This window comes from Caretta caretta, chromosome 5, assembly GCF_965140235.1.
Source record: "Caretta caretta isolate rCarCar2 chromosome 5, rCarCar1.hap1, whole genome shotgun sequence".
Lineage (NCBI taxonomy): Eukaryota > Metazoa > Chordata > Testudines > Cheloniidae > Caretta > Caretta caretta.
This window is the reverse complement of record NC_134210.1, coordinates 51,860,225-51,881,222: the sequence shown is the minus strand read 5'-3', so window position 1 is coordinate 51,881,222 and position 20,998 is coordinate 51,860,225. Positions and strand designations below refer to the sequence as shown.

Below are 20,998 nucleotides of genomic sequence, written 5' to 3'. Positions count from 1 at the left end.
GAGCACAGCCAAGCACAGTAAGTGAAGCGCATTTATTTTTCAACTCTGGAAACCTAGGTTGGACTCAAAACAGAATAACTCCGATGTTATTAGCCAATTGCAGTCTCCCTCTATCAATCACAAAAATATCACATTGTTTGGTGTAGTTGGCAGTTTCTATTCTGCCTGGCTCAAACCAGGACTATTTGTCATTGACTGTCATAAGCATTAAATCAACTCACAAATTTAATTTAAAATCAATATCTATACCTATCTATATCTATAGATATCTCTCTCATTATATATTTTTTCTCATTCATTCCAAATAATATTTTAACAATTAAATGATAATTCCATTTTAATACAGCAATTACAAATTATTTCTGTAATTAGGCAAGCTCAAAGCACCAGCATTTACTCTGATACCAGCTGTAGCCTCAAGATTGATCCTGGCTGCATCTGAAATCTATTGGGCCACACTTAATTCCATAACCAGATTAGACAGCTCAAAATTTAAAATACAGCATGTACACTTTTTTCCAGTCTTTTACACCTCAGGCTTGAAGTCTCATTGTCCACATGTTAAGTTCTAGAACTTTGTACCAGTAACATGATGCCAAAATTTTACTGAGTTCCCTCAAAAATTTTCTGCACCTGTGAGCAATACATGACCTTATACTAGTAGTCAGTTAGAGAATGTGTCCCTTATAGCTCAAGATGTACAGGCCTCCGCTAACTGCTGGCAGTCTCTCCAGGCTGGTACGAGGGGATAAATGTAGGAGAGTAAGGCCCCTTGATTGGGAGTAGGGGTGCTGGCAGCAGGATAGAACCCCATATCCCCTCTAAGTACCAGCTCTTCAAACTCAATGCTAGAGCTCAGGCAGGCAGTCACAGGGGGGAAGTTAACTGCTGTACACCCATTTGGCAATGAGCCAATGGTCTATAGCGGGGTAAACAACCTATGGCATGCGTGCCAAAGGTGGCACATGAGCTGATTTTCAGTGGCACTCACACTGCCCGAGGCCTGGCCACCAGTCTGGGGGGCTCTGCATTTTAATTTTAAATGAAGCTTCTTAAACATTTTAAAAACCTTATTTACTTTACATACAACAATAGTTTAGTTATATATTATAGACTTATAGAAAGAGACCTTCTAAAAACGTTAAAACGTATTACTCGCACGTGAAACCTTCAATTAGAGTGAATAAATGAAAACTGGGCACAACACTTCTGAAAGGTTGCCAACCCCTGGTCTATAGCATTTTCAAGTAGCACCGCCATGTCTGTTGCCCACTCCAAACACAACTGTTTCCTCCCTACTATGAGCACATCATTGTGCACAAGTCTCAATTTTTGGTGATTCTTTGGGACACCCCTTAAGCTTAACTGACTTACTGTACATTAAAGAATTAAGTGTGGGGAAACTACATGCTCTTTTCAACTGTAACAATCAATTAACATTGATTTACATAGGCTAACATCTTCCAAGCTCTCTCTGCAAGTCAAGGAGCTAGTAGCTCAGGTATTTTTTTGTGGGTTTTTTTTTTTTTTTTAACATGAAAGCTATGATTTTCCTTCATGGAGCCTAAAGGCCAATGCTAATAAGAAACTTAGAAAATTTCCCTGAAGCCCATCAGAATATTCCTCACAGCATACCACAAAGTTAAAAAAACTGTGATATTACCCCTGTATATTCACACAGGTGCAAATACCAATCCTACTCATAACTCTTTAAAAACAAACCAACTATTATTTCCTTAGGGGAATGAGGAAAAATAATTAAGTTGTATATGAAACAAAGCATGTTTTACAAAGTGTCTTAACTTCTTCAGTTTTGTAAATAATTCCATTTGGTATCTATCCAAACCCTTAATGGCCGTCCCAGAAAATTACAACAGCTTAACACATCAATTTGCACTGCAAATCTGGGTTTTAGGCATTTATACAATTGTTTATTGGGGGTTACAGCATGCAACCACCCTACTGAGATTTTTCTTTAATCCTAAAGCAGTGACTTGTCTCTGACGTGCAAACATTTCTAGTTAAAACAAAGTTGCAATTCCAAATTATTACTACTGAAGTCAGCATTTATTTCTATTCACCATCCAGTCACACAAAGGACCTCAATTTTATTCTTTATGATTTTAAAGGGGAAATTACTTACTAGTTATTCCCCTTTTTCCCCATTCTGATAGCTGACTAAGGGACAGAAAGCATTATGGTGCCACCTACTGGAAGCAAGGAGGCAAAAGAATTCCTAAATCCCACCCCTAAGTACATAAACCTCAACCTAAACACCGTACCTTGGGTTAGAGAAACTTCTAGAGCCAGAGGAAACGGTACAGAAGATAGCAAAAATAGTACTAAACAAACAAGCAAGAGCACATTAGCTAGAAGGGAGTGGGGGATGTAGGATGGGTAAAGAGATTACAGCAAACAACTACTGGTCAATTATCTTCCTTTGTTGCATCTCTCACTTTCCCCCCTTTGACAATGGATTAATGGACAGACAGCAGGTGTAGCAAGCAGTAACACTAGATGTATTTACCTTCTTGGGCTGCTAGCAGGCCCTTAGACAGCAAAAGGAGGTAATCTGAGAAGCAGAGAGGTCAACTAATACATATAAAGGAGCAGAGAGATGCCCACGTTGTTATCTTACACACCTTGGAAATCAATGCTTTGGTGTACACTGTCCATGAAGCAGAGAGAGCCTTCTCTAGTCAAATGTCATCTCTCAAACTCAGATCAAGACATCCTGATCATATTGATCTTGATCAAAGACCACAAGAACACACCCTTCAACCCTTCTAGTAATAGTGATTTTAGATGCTACCTCACCAGAAAGATAAAACTTGAGTACAAGTTTAACATCCAAGAAGTGCAGCTTCTCATACAGTGCGTTCGGGGGGGGGTTTGAAGGAGAATACCCAGGTTCGGACTGAAAGGAGAACAAATTCCAGGCAAAGCTGAAAAGTTACCTTTCTCGCAAGAACTGAAGGTATGGAAGACAGAATATGATACTTAAAGTCACTCACTTGTCAGACCACTGTCACTGCAATAAAAAAGGCCATCGAAATCTGCCCTAAACATGCAAAAAAGGTTGTGTCAGAATCTGCAAGATGAAGTACAGTCCCGCTGTTGTATTGTGTCCAGCTGCTAAATTTTAAGAAAGATGTGGACAAACTGGAGTCCAGAGAAGAGCAACAAAATGATAAAAGGTTTAGAAAACATGACCAATCAGGAAAGGTTAAAAAAATTGAGCATGACTTGAAAAAAAGACAACTGAGAAGGGACCTGATAGTCTTCAAACATAAGGGATGTGGTAAAGAGAATGTGATCAATTGTTCTTCCTGTCCACTGAAGGTAGGAGAAGTAGTAATAACAGCTTAATCTGCAGCAAGGGAAATGTAGGTTTGATATTAGGAAAGAATTTCTAACTAGAAGGATAGTTAAGTACTGGAGTACTTTACCAGGGAAGGTTGTAGGATCCCCATTGTTGGAGGTTTTTAAGAACAGGTTGGAAAGATACCTGTCAGGAATGGGCTGGGTGTAATTGGTCCTGCCGCAGCACAGAGGGATGGATTATATGATCTCTCAAAGTCCACACATTTTTATTATTAAAATCATTGATTTAATCAATCCACCCTCAAACTAACTAACTATTTCCATTGTCCAAGAAAATCAAAGGCTAGATATCCGAGATCCTCCTTCAGACTCTCAAAGGCAAAGCTGGGATCTGAGCCAGTTCTACATAGTCCAGTGCATAAGCGTGGTTTGAGAGGGGCCAAGCTGTGGACATCAAGTACACAGTTATGTAAATCCAGTATCCATAAATCCTACCACCTAAGAGATGTGAAGGACTGAGGCCTTTATTTCAGTCTAAGACTTCAAACAGCTGCTACGCTTCTCTTATGTCCTGCCTGCAATTTGGGGGTGGATTTCATCCCCCAGCTCACACAGAGTTCTATACACAAAGTCTGTTTATTCTGGCTTTGAGTGGGAAAGGGGCATGTGAATTTAATCCTCTCTTTACTGTATTTCTGACAGAAGCCATTTCTTGGCAGAATATCATGGATTTTACACAATTTTAAAAAGAGCCAGTGATATTGTTCTGCCTACAACCTTGTCCATCACTTGCAGTATCTTTTTCCATACTAACTGTATACATGGGCAACAGGACACAGTCAATCTCAACTCTGTATTTGACACCTCCACCATAAATTATCTTCAGAAAGTCTCTGACTAAATAATCAAGTGCAAGTCCAGAATATTCAAGAAAAATGTAAGTACCAAATTACACATAGTTTGGCCAGAAAATCCAACTTGAAGTATTTATGGCATTTTATTCTATTTTTTATTGTAAAGTACATTTAAAGCTGCCTCCCACCACATTTTCTAATTAGCTAACTCTGGCATTGAACATGCCAATTGCAAGTTTGTAATACAAGACTCCAAAATCAGGTGTACAGTACTAGAGTAGCGTTTCTCTACAGTGGTGATGCCTTTGAAGGAAATCCTATGTTAATGGTAGTATGTTGGAATATCTGCAACTCCACCCATGCTGAGGAGCTATATTATACCTTTCGTCAGCATGGGCAATGAATATGCAATCACTTTTTTTTTTTTTTTTAATTAAAAAACCCTAAAACTGCAGACAAACTTGACTCAGTGAACAGGGCCAATATCTTTTCTAGAAAATAAATATATATATACACACACACGATCTAACGCGACAAATGTTTTCAAGCAAGATGGGAAACAGCATTTTGTCCAATTCATATCTGACTAATACAAAGGACTATCAAAAGTCTCTCAAATCTCTAATCAAATAATAATCAGATGCACTTTGTAACTGTGGTAAATATAATTGGATATGCTGGCTGCCTTCACACACAACAAGGATGACATTTTGCAGATAACATGAAGTATCACTTTCTCTTAGACAACTGAGACAACTCCTAAAGAGGCACAAAACTGTTCATTTTAGCTGCCTGGTAAATAGTGTTTAGGACACCTTTTTTGCCAGATTATGCATATAAGTAACATCCTAATATAACTACCTGAAATAAAAGTATAACAAAATGTAAATCTGAACACTTCAAATCTAATGTTGAAACATTTTGGAAAAAAACTGAAGTTCAGCAAAATGTAGAGTCTCCTCCTTAATTTTGAGGAATTCTTCTTAGCTTGCATCTTACCTCAACAATTGTGTCAACACTCAGTCAACTGAGGAATTTGCTATCCAACGTGTCATAAAAGCTTAAAACGTTACTAACAAAACTAGCAGCTGCATTATTTTAAACCAGAGGTATTTTCCCTAGAACAGGAAGTCTATCTTTTTACAAACTGGCACCATGTAAATTGCTAAAAACCTGTCAATAAATCCTTTTGAAGAGAGATCAATCAGGATATTGCTTTCAAGAAATAAATATATGCACAACTGTTTTTTCCCTTTCATCAAACCATCTGCTAATTTATTTTTCCATTTGGACAAACAACAAGTCTTCTTGTTCCCAGCTGCCAGCAATTCCAAACCTCTACGAGTTGGCTAATTTGTTCAAATATTAATATACATCTCTTTCCCATAATTAGGCATCTGTCATAGAATTTTTGTCTGGTCTGGAAATGCAGATTGCACACAACCAATAATGTTTAAATCCAGAAAAGCAGAGCTACATTTCAAATTCATATATTCTTGTTCCTCTAATTCCTGTAAAAACACAGGAAAGCTGTCCCTACAAACCAATCAGTTAAAAAGCATGGCAGTCCTGCAGGATGAAGTTCAGGAACTCATGGGACCTGCCAAGTTCCAGCATCATCTTTGACTCCCTCTGTGAAAGGAGAAAAACTCTACGTCTTCTTTAAAAGCTAAAAAAACAGTTCCTTGAACATTTAGATACTGTTTTTAAACCATTAAAAAAAGTAACACTACATTCTCAGAAAAAAATGGCGACCATAAGGGATGTCAGCAGGACTTCGCAAGCTCACAAGCCACCTTTAGAAAGATGTCGTGCTCTTGTCCCATGGTCCCATAGCTATGCTATCCAGCTACAGCTTTATGGTCTATTTTTATCTCAGACTGAATACCACAATAAATTTGCCACTGAAAAGGAGCCTCCAGTCTTCTTTTGAAACATCTGTCATTAAAAACATAAGGGAGATGTTGAAATGTACATGATGGAATGGCCATAACACTTCTGTCCCACCAGTTTTAAGAGAGTCTAATAGGATAGGAAATACCAAAACTTTCCAACAGGTATTTAATTCTCCATGTTCAATTAACAAAGAGTGCTGTAGAGGAAAAAAGCCTCAAATCATTCAGAGATCTTAAAAGGTATAAGATGCACAAGTGGCTCATCACCACATTCAGATACCACAGTGATGTCCACATTACTTATATTAGATAGATCATGTTAGTTAAGGGGGTATTTATGCAAACAGTGAACTGTGAAAATTTCAGAGAAGGTCTTACTTTAGACAACTATGCATCACTGCTGGCTTCCAGATCCCAAGTTGCAACATAATGTAACACCATACCTTACAGAGGTTATACTGCTGATGAGCCTCTCAGATTGATCCGACAAGTCTGATGGAAGTACTAGTTCAACTGGCTGCAGACGCAAAACTCGACTCTCTAATTCTAAGCGAGATGAAGAGTCCTGAAAACTGTCAAAAACTACTTCCCCAGTAGTGGGTTGGACTCCCTGTCAAATACAAAAATATATAAACAGAGTGTTTACCTTGCCATTGACAAACATCGTATTTTGCTAGGGCAGCAGAAGCCAAAATGAATCTCTTACGCTTGATTCTGAGTGTGCAGGACAATTTTTGAGTATTTGCCAGCAGGCACACGTAAAGCTCAGAGAATAGTTTTGGTTAGTCAACCATTATAAGTTTTAACAAATCAGCAAGGAAATTTCACACACACTTAATGGTGTGTTACACAAAAACGATGACTCCACCAGTCCCACAATTTCTTGGCGACATTGGAAAACTAAAAATAAGTACATATTTCAAATGTAGAGAACATAGGTCCTATCCTAACAATTTTGAAAGCCCGAATGTTAGTCTAAACAGGATGATAATGATGTCTTAAAAAATGTTAAGAAGTCTGAATAGCATTGGTTCATTTTACATGTCATTGCTCAAATTCTGTCACTATTAAGGGGCAATGCAAATCCACATAATTGAAAACCTATGGAATTTTAGACAGGATTCTCCCTAAAAATGAGATGCCTTTCTAAAATGTGCTTTTACAACTGAGGGGGGACAAGGTGGTTGAAGTGATATCTTTTATTGGTCAAACTTCTGTTGGTGAAAGAGACAAGCTTTTGAGCGAATCTCTCTCGAATATTCTCAGACTGACACAGTACACCACCACTTATAACTGGGACAGATACATACTGGATCAGATACCACAATGACAAGTACAATCAGAAAACCTGTAAACAAAATGAATGAATGAATGAACTATCAGTAGACAGAGTGTCAGTTCTCATTTTAGTCACTATTTGCCTAGTATATAGTTCTCATTTCAGAATCTCCAAAGAAAATCAAAAGTTGAAGTCTAAGACGACTGTGAATCTCATTACTAAACTTTTGTGAAGGAAGAGCAATTTACTGAGGAAACAGATGCAGTCAGCAACAAGTGTAAGTGTTTTGAACACTTACGAGGGATAACATTTTCAACAATTTACAAAACATATTTTAACTCTAACATTGTCTTTTTTTTATTTGAATAAAACACTGTTTTCAAGCAATTATGCATGAGCAAAAGTGATATGCCTTGTACACCGGATATATAATTCAGGCTATCAACTCAAGCGTTTTTGATTATTTTTTATATATAAAATGTCTCATTCAATTCACATATGAACTGAAAGATATAAATAGCATTCATTAAAAACTTTGCATTATGTCTTATAAACACCGTTACTGTCAGGGGAGACAATCACAAAGGAATTTTAAAACACAGAGATAAATCACAAAATAAGCCCTAACCATAAACTCAGATTCCTCAAGAAAGACAACTTACCACTATGCCTATGACAACATCCCCTTTCTTCTTGTCTCTTAAGCTTTCTTTATTTTCACAGATACAAAGAAGATAGTTATCGGAGACATCAGCCGTTATTTCTTCAACATCTACAGGATCATCTAGCTTCAGCAAAGGGTTCACATTTGATAAATATTAAAAAAAACAACTAATAGTTCACATGGATAAAACCAGTGATGGTTGCCGAAAACAATTTTCTTTCTGGGATAAACATAATAGTATTCCATATACCCAACAGAAACACCAACTTGACAGAGGACAGCCTCCTTCCTACATAAAACTGACTCAGGTGGTGTGGATACTGGTCAATTTCAAATTCCTGACATAGCACCAAAATCAAAGTTAGTGATTGCCTTAGACCCATGCCCACTGAAAGATCCCCACAGTGTACGCATACATATCATCATCATCTCAGCAAAACACCAGTCTTTATCCTCTGTCTGGGGTCTTCTATTCAAACAATCGCAGGCTGTTACAGATACTAAATTCCCTACTGTCTTTGTGCTGTCCCTGCTCAGTAAGTAGCACTCTGACAAAGTAGCCTACTAGCCAGCTTGTAAAACTTGTGCAATTGACAGTAAAGAGCAAAATTTGCTGATGAGCATCACACGACAGCAAGCTAGCACCTGATGTAGTAGCAACAGTCTGCAACGGAGACCACTAGTGTCCTAGCTGTAGCAGTGGAGAGCAAAAGATCACCTGCATTTATATATTACATTCAAACCATGCAAGGTGTCATCCAGTGTTGTTCCTCACTCCACTAGCTTTTACCTGAGCCTTCCAACACATTTCAAGAGTAACTAGAGTCACACTGGTGTCTCCAGCAAAAAAACAAAAACAAAAAAAACAAAAAAACCCAACAGTATTTTATTATAATGCCCTTGCTCCATTAAACAATTACGCAGCAAGCTGCTTCCCTGATTTGTGGGTTTTAACTTCTAGTACCCTTTTCCCTAACTGCAGTTTTAGGATGACCTAATCAAGAAATAAATAGAAGATGTGTTTTCTTTTGTCTCGTCTCCCTCCTGGCACACAGGACCTCACAAAGAGGGCAAGTGTACTAAACCTGAAGAATGGCTGGCAGGAAGTAGACAGGAGAATAGGTTTAGTCACAAAAAGAGGTAAGTGGATGAGACCACACATCTTGCGTTGTATAGGGCTAGCTCATCCTAATTTAGTGAGCTCAAGTCAAGTCAATTTTCTTCTTTAGCTCTTAGTACCTAATAACTACTTAGTGTGAAAAATTTAAAAGAATCTGTGGGTGCTGACTGGGAATGGTCACAAAAAACAAAGGAATGGACAAAGTAAAAGGAAGAAAGAAATAGCTGCGCTTGTCACAAGCTGTTTTTAATTCATTTTTATATCCTATTTCAGTTACAAGGATTAAAGGGCAGGCTACCAATGTTAGATTTTTCATAGCCTATTGGCTTTCGATTCAGGCTCACCTCATTTTATATGAAACACTTATTACCAGCATCAATAGTTCCTCTACCCTCTTTCAGTATTAGGCCATAGGACTCACTTCTGTTTGTTTTAACTGTATCTACCTCTGAACATAATTAAATCCAGGTGCTGACTCCAGACTCTTAATCCTTCCCCCTTTCAAGACCTCTAATTAAGAATTACTAATGCTACACCTACCAACTGGTCAAAAAGCTGGTCAGGACATCACCAAAGGCACAGAATAATCCTAGCAGTACATTTTTCTCATTTGGGAAAAAAAAAACAAAAAAACAAGAATTGTGAGGACGATGTAATCTCTGTTCTATTGCAACACACTTAAAAACCTGAGAGAGATTTCATTCTTCATGAAATCTGGATGAAGTCCTACCATAGCCTAAAATGTGGGTATACTTGAGTATCATTAGCCTTGTCTTAACAGCATAGCAAACCGTTCAGAAACCTTATTTGCTGCTGCCATTGATTTCCTTTTATATTAAGTGTTGGCCACTAAATATGCACCAATGTAAGGGATTTACAATATGACTTTTTTTTTGGGGGGGGGGGGGGGGGAGAAGGGGGGAGATCATATAAGTAATTCCCCCCCTGGGCTATGCAAACAGAAAATCTTCCTCTCGTGTTTACTGCATACCCAAAAATATTAAAGGTTAAGATGAGGAAGCCCTTGATTCTTGAAGTCTCATTTCTAGCAACAAATTTCCAGAAGTTGACTTTTTTTTTTTTTTAAACTACTGGAATTGGATGCACTGCCATTTCCAAAAAGCGCTCCAATAATACAATCCCGCAATAGAGTCCAGTGCTATTGCAAAACATCTGAAACTCACAAATATTGATAGTTTTAACATTTCACCATCCTCTATTTCCCAGTCCTATTGAATAAATTTCTGCTGTAAATACAGAAGTGACAATGCAGCCAGAACCTTCCCAATGCAGAGGGGAAAAAAAACAGTCTGCACTTCCCACCCACCTACGCCCATTAATTAACAGGAACGTGCTCTCTTATACTGAAGGACTATGGCAAAAAAAATCTCAAACACACACAACCCATACTGAACATTGCATAACACAGAGCACAATGAAGATTAGTATAAAAGCAAAATAATTAACACATCAAAAAAAGATATCTTCTCCAATAAGTGTAGATTTGGTATAGAGAGCAGTCAGTTTTCGAGTAAAGAGAGAGCTTTTATTTTCTCCAGCAGCCTTCAGTGCTGCAGTTTCCATTTGTTTTACAACTCCCACCTATAATATGCACAAAAAAAATATGTTAACTAATGAACAAAAAAAGAATAACCAACTTTAAACAAAAAATTTAATTTAAGAGATACAAATATTAAACCAAAATGTGCTTGTGAGGGGAGAAGGGCTAGAACCAGCCCTACTAATTCAGACCATCAAGTATGACAGAATTGCAGCTTACCTGCAACTTCCTTTCTCCTCTTGCCCTTACTGTCTCATGGTTTATACTGAAACAACTTAGCTTGAGAGGTTGGCCACCTGTCAGAGAAGAATTGCTGCAACAATTCTTTCACTGTAGATAGTAAAGTTCACCAGAACATCAGGCAATAAGAGGTACAAAAAAGAAAGACTCAAATGATCATAGAGGGGAAAGAAGGGAAAGAGATTAGCAACAGAGAGATTAACAACAATGGAAAAGGAGAGAGGAAAAAACATGGGTTGAGAAGAAAAAAAGGAAAACAGAAAGGAGAAAGAGAGAGAGATGAAAGAAGTGCTTTCTGTCCTACTTTCTATCACTTACTGACAGGCAGAACTGCTTCCAGAAAAGTCAAATGGACCCTGAAATATTGTGAGACCAACGGAGGCGGCCTGAATCAACATAACTAAAAATCATAAAGGTTCCTAGACATTGTATATAGAAAGCACTGAATGAAAAGGAGTTTGTCATATGTTTTTCCAGTAAAATATTAAAAGGTTTCATATTTTGTATCTTTCAAGTGAGAACATCCATATGACATCAACAATTATTTCAGTGAGGATTGAGACTATTTTGGTTTTAACAATATCTAATTAAATAAAAAAATGACCTTATATCCTTTTGCTACAAGTCGCCGTACGTGAACAAATAGTCTGTGGGTCGGTATACTGGCAGTCATAAAATTGTGATCCTGATGACAGTAAATGTTTAGCTCCTTTGCTGCAATCTGCAAAGTATGAAAAAAATAATCAGTCAACAATTAGGGTCACTCTTACTTCACATTCTCTGTCTAGATTATTTTGGTAACTGTGATAGAGCTGTGTGAATACAGAGTTGTCAAAAAGTGTTACTGTAAATCAGTTATTAACCAAAACTATGGTGGTGTGTTGTGGAATGCTAAGCAGGAGAACTGAGGTACTAGAAGTCTAAGCATGGAGCAAGCGTTCACAATCTCAGCATCCTAACTAGAACAAAGAACTCCATTCCCACAGACTTTACTTGTTAACTTACTAGGGTGGATAAAAAAAAATCAAATATTCTTTTTTAAAAAAAACCAATTTTGAGTTAAACTGGGTTTTTTATTTAAATTAAATGCATTTTCTATTTTAAAATAAACCCATTTAAAATTAAAATTGAAAATACAATAGGCTACAAAAAAAGACCTAAAATTACTATAATCTATTAAAATAATTTAAATTAAATATAAATAATAAAAAGCAGTACCTATTTGCTGCTGAAATTTTAAAGATCATCAAACCACTGAACTGATGAAAGTCACTGGCTAAGCACCTGCAACCAGAGTTAGCTGAAGTGCTAAATGAGTTTTTGACAGCACTAGCGTCTTCTGCAAGTGCAGAAGGAATATTTTTTTCATTCTTATTTAACTAGTTCAGTTAAATGACCTGTTCATTCCAAGTCAAAAAACAATTAGAAGTTGAAAAAAAAGCAGGAAAGCTTGTTTTCTTCTTACTATCATTGAATAAAAAAGCTAGGTCTGAAAGGAAGAGATCTACTAGTCTTGAAAGACATAGTCCCCAAAACCTATCAGTTCAATTTACTAAATACAGATAATACTTCCTTTGTTTAATAAATCAGTTAGCTTTAAATGCAAAACATGTTTTGATGAACTCCACTGAACTTTTTTTTTTTTTAAAATGTATCCAGTGCATTAAAGGAGTTTTACTGAACTAATAGAAACAATTTTAAAATACTAGTCCACTTCAACTGAATTTTAATTTCTACAGAGAGTGCTTGACTCAAAACACAACCAAAAAATTAATCTAGTAAAGATGATACATAATAAAAAAAATTAAGAATCTGAATAAACGTATATTAAGTTATATAACTGCTTAAATAAATGTGTTGATATAGTGTATTCTTCCGGTTAACAAAAGGAAGTACCAAATTTAGTTGGCTAGAATTAGTTGCAAATCAACCTGTTTAAATGGTTACCAACCAATGAGAACGAACCTTTATTTACAAAGGTAACTAAAAAGTACAGAAGCAAAACAAGATTAAAATTGTTAATTTAAATCAAGGTTTCCTGCTTAAAAATATGCTTCAAATCAATTGATTGAAACCACTGATTTAAATCAATCCACCCTGCAACTTACCCCATGATACCGTGAATGAATACCAAGGGCCAAAGAGTTCCCATTGAAGTCCAGTGCAAGAAGGCAGTGTAAGTTATGTTACCTTGATAAGCCTAAATAACTATCTAGCCCGTGAAACTGCACTCATCACATTAGCATCCAAGCACCCTCACAAGAATAAAATCACAGCAGCTGCTAGAAACATGACATTACACAATGACCCAAAGACATTTTTCTTTCCAGATGCCAGCTCTGTGCTTTGGACAAGCAGAAGGGTGTTAACAAACCTGAACGGGCTTCAGGACAGTAAATCTGCTAGCAAATTGGTAGACCAAATACCCAGAACAAAGACAACTGGGCAAATGAAGCCTCCGATGGCTAAGCAAAAGTAATTTTCCCTTTGCTCCTAATTATATATGTAAATAGCTCAGAACAAAGGCTAAAACAGTATTAATGATTTAGAGAGATGAGAGAAAGGATGTTCATGGGCCATTTTGTGGTTTGCAGACATGTAAGCCATGTTCCTTTGAAATTTTTGCCTGTTCATATAGATTTCAGTTGTGCAGATAAAGCACCAGATATAATTTCATACCTAATTGTGTCAAACATCCCCTATTCATGTCTATATAGCCCTCTATTAATGAGGGTAGTAGCTATTTTCACAAATATATGCAATTAGGGCAGTTGGACATTGCATTTTTCAGAAAGTCATCAGGTTACTGTCAAGCTAAATATTTTTATTCTGATCATTAGTTCTATGCCATAATACAGTTCACCCTCAATTTCTTCAGTTTAACTTTGGTAAACAAGGTAATGTTATTGTAGAATCTAATATTGGCTGATTTGTCAGTACTTCAAATAGGGAATACTGCAAATATTGATGTGCCTTTCTTGTGGTACAAAAAAATGTTAATTGACACCTTTAGATTTAAAGAGGGTAGATCTTTTGTATCTTGATTACAAGTGTTATTCTAAATTTAAAGAACCTTTTCTATCAATGATGGTGGCCCTCCACACAACGTAACAAAGTAACAAAGTGAACAACAATAAGTGCTCTTGGTAAAAGTTACTTACCTCTGCATCTTCTCCAAAGAATCTATACTTATATCCACATTCCACACACAAAATAGCATCTTTATACTGTTCTTTCATTTCCATGAACTGGAGTTCTAGTGGAGTGTATATGCTTTTGGTTCTTTTATTAAGGAGGTTTATATTAGAAGTATTTTGAGAGCCTTCATAACTCTTACATGAAGCTGAAAATTGACTAAGACTGAAGCATGACTGTTCCTGTGAACAAAAAAGATATTACAATAATTATGGAGGAACACTCAATTACTGATACTTAAATTACACTTTTAAAAACATACAGTTCCAGCATCCAGAACTGGCTGTCATACAACTGTGCTGAATATATTGAAGCATTCTTTCAGGTTAAAATAACAATTCTGAACCTACTGTCAGCTAGTGCAATATATATGCATAAACAATAGCCCAATAAACTGAAAACGAAGATTGTGAAAGGAAAACAAAGGCTAGAAAGGGAATAAAGAAAAGTTCTTGTGACTGATCACATGACTACACACACTCAATCCCACTCCGCACAAATGACATTCCAAGAGGTCTTCAATTGGCCTCTCCTCCTTTCATCAGTTGTCCATGTAATCAAAATATAAATGTCAAATCTTATCAAATTTGGTATCTTTCCTTCAACCAAAAATGAAAGTTAACTTATCTGAACTAGGCAAAATAAGTATGGAACATAATATAGAAGTGCTGGAAGTAAAGCTCTCCTCTGCTGAATAATAACCAGCCAATCCACGAAAAAGCAGTACATCAAACAAGCAGTTATGTGCCTTGACCTCTAAATCCTCAATCCCACAATCTGATCCAGGTGAGAGATTCTTGTGCCCATATGGAGCCCAATGAAAATCAGTGAGGCACCAGGCTGATACAAGGTTCTCCTACTTCAATCAGAATGCAGGATCAGGGCTCAAAAACTTAGCAAGTACTCCTATTATAGTCTGTTTTGAGAGCATAGGGACATTATATTTAACTGTACAGATATCATTCCAATGTTTTTTCAATATAAGCCTATCTCCAAAATACGTTCTGGTCTAACCACATCTTCCCCAGTGGGGAACATTATAGAGTGTTATAACAGCCTTGAATCCCACTGGGATAGGTTACATTCCAGTAATAATTTTGTACTAGTTTCTATCCTTATTATAACACCTGAATTGAACAAGAACTCAGTTGAAAGTCACATTGGAAAAGATGTGCATGCAAATATGAATAATCTCACCACATCCAAAGTACAGGATACGTTACCACCATTTTTTATCTTCTAATCTTTAAACATTTCTTATTTAAAACAAATTTCATTAAAACTTCAGTTGCACTGTTTAAGAATATCACTGAAGAATATCAAGAGCAGTTTTACTTACTGTGTTAAGAGTTAAGTAAAATGCTAGAATATGAATGTCAGATTCTACCATTGGTACAATATTGCATAATTTCATGTTGCAGTCTGTCACACAGAACTTAAGAAAAACCCAACAACAAAGTCTGTATTTTAATCATAAAAAGCAATCCAAACTGCACTGTAATTCAGTGATCCCTGGAACAGAAGCACTGCATACCTTCTCACTGATCTGAGAACCTGTGTCCTGAGAATGAAGAGCACTATTCATTTCCAGGGGTCTTTCCACAAAAGTAGGACATTTTTCCAAGTGCACAGATGGACTCCCTTGTAAAGTATCCACCTGGACTCTGTTACATGGGTGCTTTGAATCACTGCAGAATTCTCTCAGTTTGTTTAATGTTTTCACAGATATGCAGGGCCTGGCGCATTTCTTAGGCTCTTCTTCATTAATAAAAATACACAAAGAAAATGTATTAGCAAATTACCTTGCAATTAGGATTTCAATGAGATTGACATCAAAGATGAGAAAGACAAGGTAGATAAGGTAATATCTTTTATTGGACCAACTTCTGCCTGTGGAAGATACAAGCTTTTGAGCTACACAGAGCTCTGCTTCAGGTCTGGGGAAGGATGGATAGTGTCTGTGCTAAATATAAATTGGGACAGGTGGTTACGCGAAAGGAGTAATGCATGTTGGAGGCAGTCACTTGGAATGAAGTGAACAACTGGGAGTAGCTTGTTCTGCGTAAACGGTCTGGAACGGGCAATTAAGGGAACCTGGCAGTGTGGTGCATTACAAAAGAAGGCAGCACTCAGTATCATTAATCTAGCATAAATATTCTTCTAAATAACTATTTGTGTAACTGTAATAAAGATTACATTCACATTAACATTAAATCATAATCACATCTCAAACTAATATTTACATAGATATATAAAGAAACAGGATCAACTTAAAAATCTCACTTCTTACTATTTTTAATCTACTATTGCTACAATTAACACCTACCTGAGGGTTGGTCTACACAGAAAGCTTACATAGGCATAACTGTGTCTTTCAGGGGTATAAAAAAAAAATCCATACTCATAAGAGATGTAACTATGCCAACCCAACCCCCAGTGTGTACAGCTCTAGGTCAATGGAAGAAGTATTCCATTGACCTAGTTACTCGCCTCTCTGGAAGGTGGATTAACTACAGTGACAGGAGAACCCCTCCTGCAGCTGTAATGAGTATCTACACTGAAGTGCTGCATCTGTGCCGCTGTAGTGCTTTAAGTGCAGAAATAGCCTTAGTGCTGCTGTAGCACATAAGCGCAGGTAATTCACCTCCCTGAGAGGCTGTAGCTAGGTCAACCGAAGAATTTTTCCACTGACCTAGCGTTGCCTCCGCCAGGGATTGGGCTGGCTTAACTACATCACACAGGAATGTGGCTTTTTCACACCCCTGAATGATGTAGCTGGGTAGACCTAACTTTTTAGTGTCAACCAGGCTTTAGATTAGGTCTTGAAAGACATTAGAAAAAAAAATTCCAAGTTTGCTTATTTTGTGAATGTGACAGAACTTTGTATATAATCAGATTCACTATTTCCCTGTATAATCCGTGAAGTCCAGGTCCACAAAGAGACTAACATTTAGACACCTAGAAAAATCAGTGGACCAATGGGATCACAAAGCCTGAGCTAGGTGCGTAGCCGCCCTAAACAATGAATGGGGAGAGACAGGCACCTAAGAAAGCTATCCACAAAAGCCAACATACTAGGTGGGGAGCGGCCTAAGGGAGATGCCAAAGAAAGGGGGCAATAGTCTTTGGAGCAGAGGGACTGGATCTCCCACATGAATGCCCTAATCACAATGCTACAGAACCATTCTCAGTCACACACTCTGGCCTAATGACTCATGATTTATCCAAAGAGGAACAGCTTCAACAGGAGAGACTAAAGAATACTCTGACGTGAGTCTCCTCTAGCACAGCCGTTAGGGCATCCTCTAAGAGGTGGGAGGTGCCTGTTCAAATCCTCTCTTCCCCCCCATCAGGGAAATGAAGGAATTGGATCCGAGTCTACCACAACCTAGCCTAGTGGTTAGAGCATTCACCTGAGTTATATGGGATGCTTTTCCTCCTCCATCTGGATTTCTGAATGGGTCCCAGTCCACTCCGCATACTCAGAGTACACCTACTGGACCATGCTCCGCAGGAATATCTATCCTTCCCTGGTATGAGAATCACATTGCCTAAAGGGAGCAGCAGCCCACAAGCAGAAACGTAGGCATCTAGGCAACTTTTACAGCAAAAATGTAGGTACTGACTGAGTTTAGGCAGCTACACGATTAGGTGGCAGCTGAGTGGGGGTTCTGTGGATAGTAAAAGTGCCTAAATCCAAATACTGGATCTGGGACCCATTTGGATCTGGGCCTTAGTTTCCCATTTCTGTGTATTTCACACAGAAGGCAAAAAAATCCTTTTATTTTAATAGAGCAAAGTAATTGTAAAGCTACAAAATCAGCAGGGGATCTGAGGACAGTATCATCTGAAACTACTTTAGCTATTTTTTTTTCCAAACACACTATATTTCAAGTTGATAGTACGTCTCGACATTTTTTCACTCTTATTTCTGATGTACTTTCAAGCACTATAAAAGTGTTGTTCCACATCAATACAGTCCCTTTCTATTTTGAAAATGATTCTTTCCTCAAAATCTTTAATGGAGTTAATGAACCTTTTTATTCACTGCCTTGTTTCTCTACCAACATTAATTTGTTAGTTAAATGCTTGGTGTAGAAACAGAGCACAACTTTTTTCTTAAATTAGTTTCAACATAATTAGCAGCTATGATTTCTCAACAACTAATGGCACTTTAAAATACATACACTGAATTCAAAAACTAGTCCCTAAACTATATGACAATGTAATTTTAACTTTTGACAATTAATAATTATTTACTCAATTTAAGTGCCTGCAAGTTTTTGTTTACAATGAACTCACCAACATCAAGAATCTTCACTGCATCATGGCCGTCCTTTCTATTACTTTGTACTGGTTTTGTCCTCTTTTTACTAGGTTCATTGTTTTCAACAGCTCTTCTCTTATTTCTGCCAGACTTAGAAGTCTAAAACATTAATTTTTTAAAAGTTAGTTTATTTTCTTCCCTTGTCATATGCTGGAAGAATGAAAAATAGATACCCAAAGAACAGACTCTCTCTCTCTGCAGAATAAAGTAAAAACACCAATTTAATTTTCTATATAACACTTAGAAATTCTTTGCTCTTTTAACTAACTGTATCTGTATGTATACAATGTTTTTTATAATTGGCTAGATTTCTTCAAAACAGATACAAAAACTAGTTATTCTTGGGGAATTCTGTGCCACTGCTTGTGCACATAATGAGCCGCACAAAATTTTAATTTTTGCGCAGAAAAAAGCTGGTCAGAAAGTTGCTGCAGTTCTGCCTTTTGCCCACCAGAGGGTGCTGTGGTGCTAAAACAGAGCAGCAGCTCCTGGCCAGCTATGGAAGAGGAAAAAAAATGCCTTCTTCACAGCACCTGTCGGGCCAGGTCAGGAGACAGGGGGTCACAGATGGGTTCATACAGGCTTGTGGGGGAGGACAGACTGGGGCAGGGGCTGAATGGGAGTGGAGGTGCAGAGCCACAGGGCCACATGGTGATGAGGGAGGGGGTGCAAGGCCACATAGGAGAAGGGGGATGGCTGAGTGGGATCACAGAGACACACTGGAACAGGGGAAGGGGTTGCAGGGCCACATGGGGGTGCAGGGACACATGGGGACAGGAGTAGAGGTACCTGACTGAATGGGAGAGGCTAGGGCTCAGCCAGGGTCTGCATGGAAGGACGCTCCCTAACAATCCCTCCCCTGCCCCCCATCTCCAAAAAACCTGTTCCATAGTTTTCTTACCCATACCCAACAACCCAAGTTCACACCCAGGCTCCTTCCCAGCAATTACTTTCCTCTCCCTCAGCTCCTCCATTACCCATGACTCCCTCAAGCTTTTGCATTGCTTCTGCAGGGTGCGGGAAATATGGTTCTGTATTGTAGTTTAAATGAATTATCACTCAGCGTTCTGTATTAATATGCCTAGTAAGGAATCTATTTGTCAAAAAACATTCCCTGAATCTTTTTTGTTGTCTCTATCGTTACAGACATACTTGCTGACAGGTATTATGAAATAAATGACCAAAAATAACTGAAACAGGTGCGGTTATATTGTGTTATTTTAACAAATAAAATATGCAGAATTTGAAAATATTGAGCACAGGATTTTTAATGTTTTGGTGCAGAATTCCTCAAGGAGTAACTAGTGTACTCTAGACAGAACAAGGTATTATTGCAACATAGCTCCAGTCTCCAGCTCGACTATGTCTAGATGTTGGACAAAATCCTTATCCCAATAGAATAACTGGTGCAACATCTATTGACTTCAATAGGACTAGGATCTGACCTTTTGTGAGCAAAATTACCGTTAGAAAACTTTTCACTGCCCTACCTGAAATGACTTGGGCCTTTACTCTGCAATGAGCTCTGCACAGGCACACCCTCAGGCTCACAGGGAGCTCACTGGAGACTGAGGCCTTGGTGACCTAAATTATAGTGCCATAGGTGAACTTAACACTTTACAACCACATAAAAAGGTAAAATCATTGATCCCCTCAAATCTCTCAGTGAATAGACATCCATGTTATGAACCTCCCCACAAGTGGTATTGGTTACTCATTCTTTGGCAGAGAGGACTAGAATTAATAGTGCATGTAAACTGAACAGGATTGAGGGATATTGGTTTGGGTAATGTTGCATCTGCCATCAGGAGAGAGAAGATTTCGGTTACCAGGACTATCCAGCCAGCATCTTCCATCCATAACTAATTCACTTACAAAATTATCGTTTCTGTATCCATAGCACTTTGTACATAGAAAGTGTGATGAATACACATTTCAATGTTAATTTATCAAAAAGAATTTTAACTATTTGTTGCTATTCATACCGATGAGATTTTTCCTATGTACATTAATGTATTTCAAATATGAGTAACATTTTTTGTTTGTGATGGAGACTTGACTTTGGAGAACTAGCCCAATATAGGAAGGCAGATCTGAAACTTTAAAAAGGCTTACTACTGCAGTTTATTTTAAAATACTTTTTAAAGGAAAAAACCCAGAAAATCATTTTTAACTGCTGATTCTTAAACGATCTTTAACTTTCTATGGTCAGTACATTGATCAGAATATTATAACTTCATCCATAAAATATTCTGATTGATAAATATTGCATGTGCATAATGGTTTCAGTTATTTCTTTATATTTGACTATTTCTTGTAATATACAACATGTGCATACTGTCATGCTGCAGTTCCAGATCCATATAAAAGCATGTCTGAGGGTCTCTTTTTGGCACTTCTAACAGTTGTAACATTTTCCACGACAGTCTAAAACAGGTGGTTTGTGTATGTCACTGGGGAAATCAAAACTTCATTGAATCCTGCACCCAGTTCAAGGTCTGTTATAAAAAAAGTCACTTGTCATGATATCTATGGCTCT

The 20,998-nt window shown here is 37.5% G+C and overlaps 1 protein-coding gene across 4 annotated transcripts in view; it reads right to left on the bottom strand.

Annotated features, from left to right (window-relative positions):
* The window catches only part of MSH3 (mutS homolog 3), a 184,546-nt gene that overhangs the window by 158,970 nt on the left and 4,578 nt on the right, over positions 1-20,998 (bottom strand). For 3 of the 4 annotated variants that reach the window (XM_048850086.2, XM_048850090.2, XM_048850088.2), the window contains exons 2-8: positions 18,435-18,558; positions 15,667-15,890; positions 14,099-14,314; positions 11,542-11,658; positions 10,621-10,738; positions 8,015-8,160; positions 6,517-6,683 (exon numbers count right to left, since the gene is read on the bottom strand). In XM_048850086.2, the coding sequence (XP_048706043.2) occupies positions 6,517-6,683; positions 8,015-8,160; positions 10,621-10,738; positions 11,542-11,658; positions 14,099-14,314; positions 15,667-15,890; positions 18,435-18,558 (1,112 nt within the window). Of the gene's footprint in view, positions 1-6,516; positions 6,684-8,014; positions 8,161-10,620; positions 10,739-11,541; positions 11,659-14,098; positions 14,315-15,666; positions 15,891-18,434; positions 18,559-20,998 lie in introns of those variants that run through there. The other variant, XM_048850091.2, reaches the window with a different exon arrangement.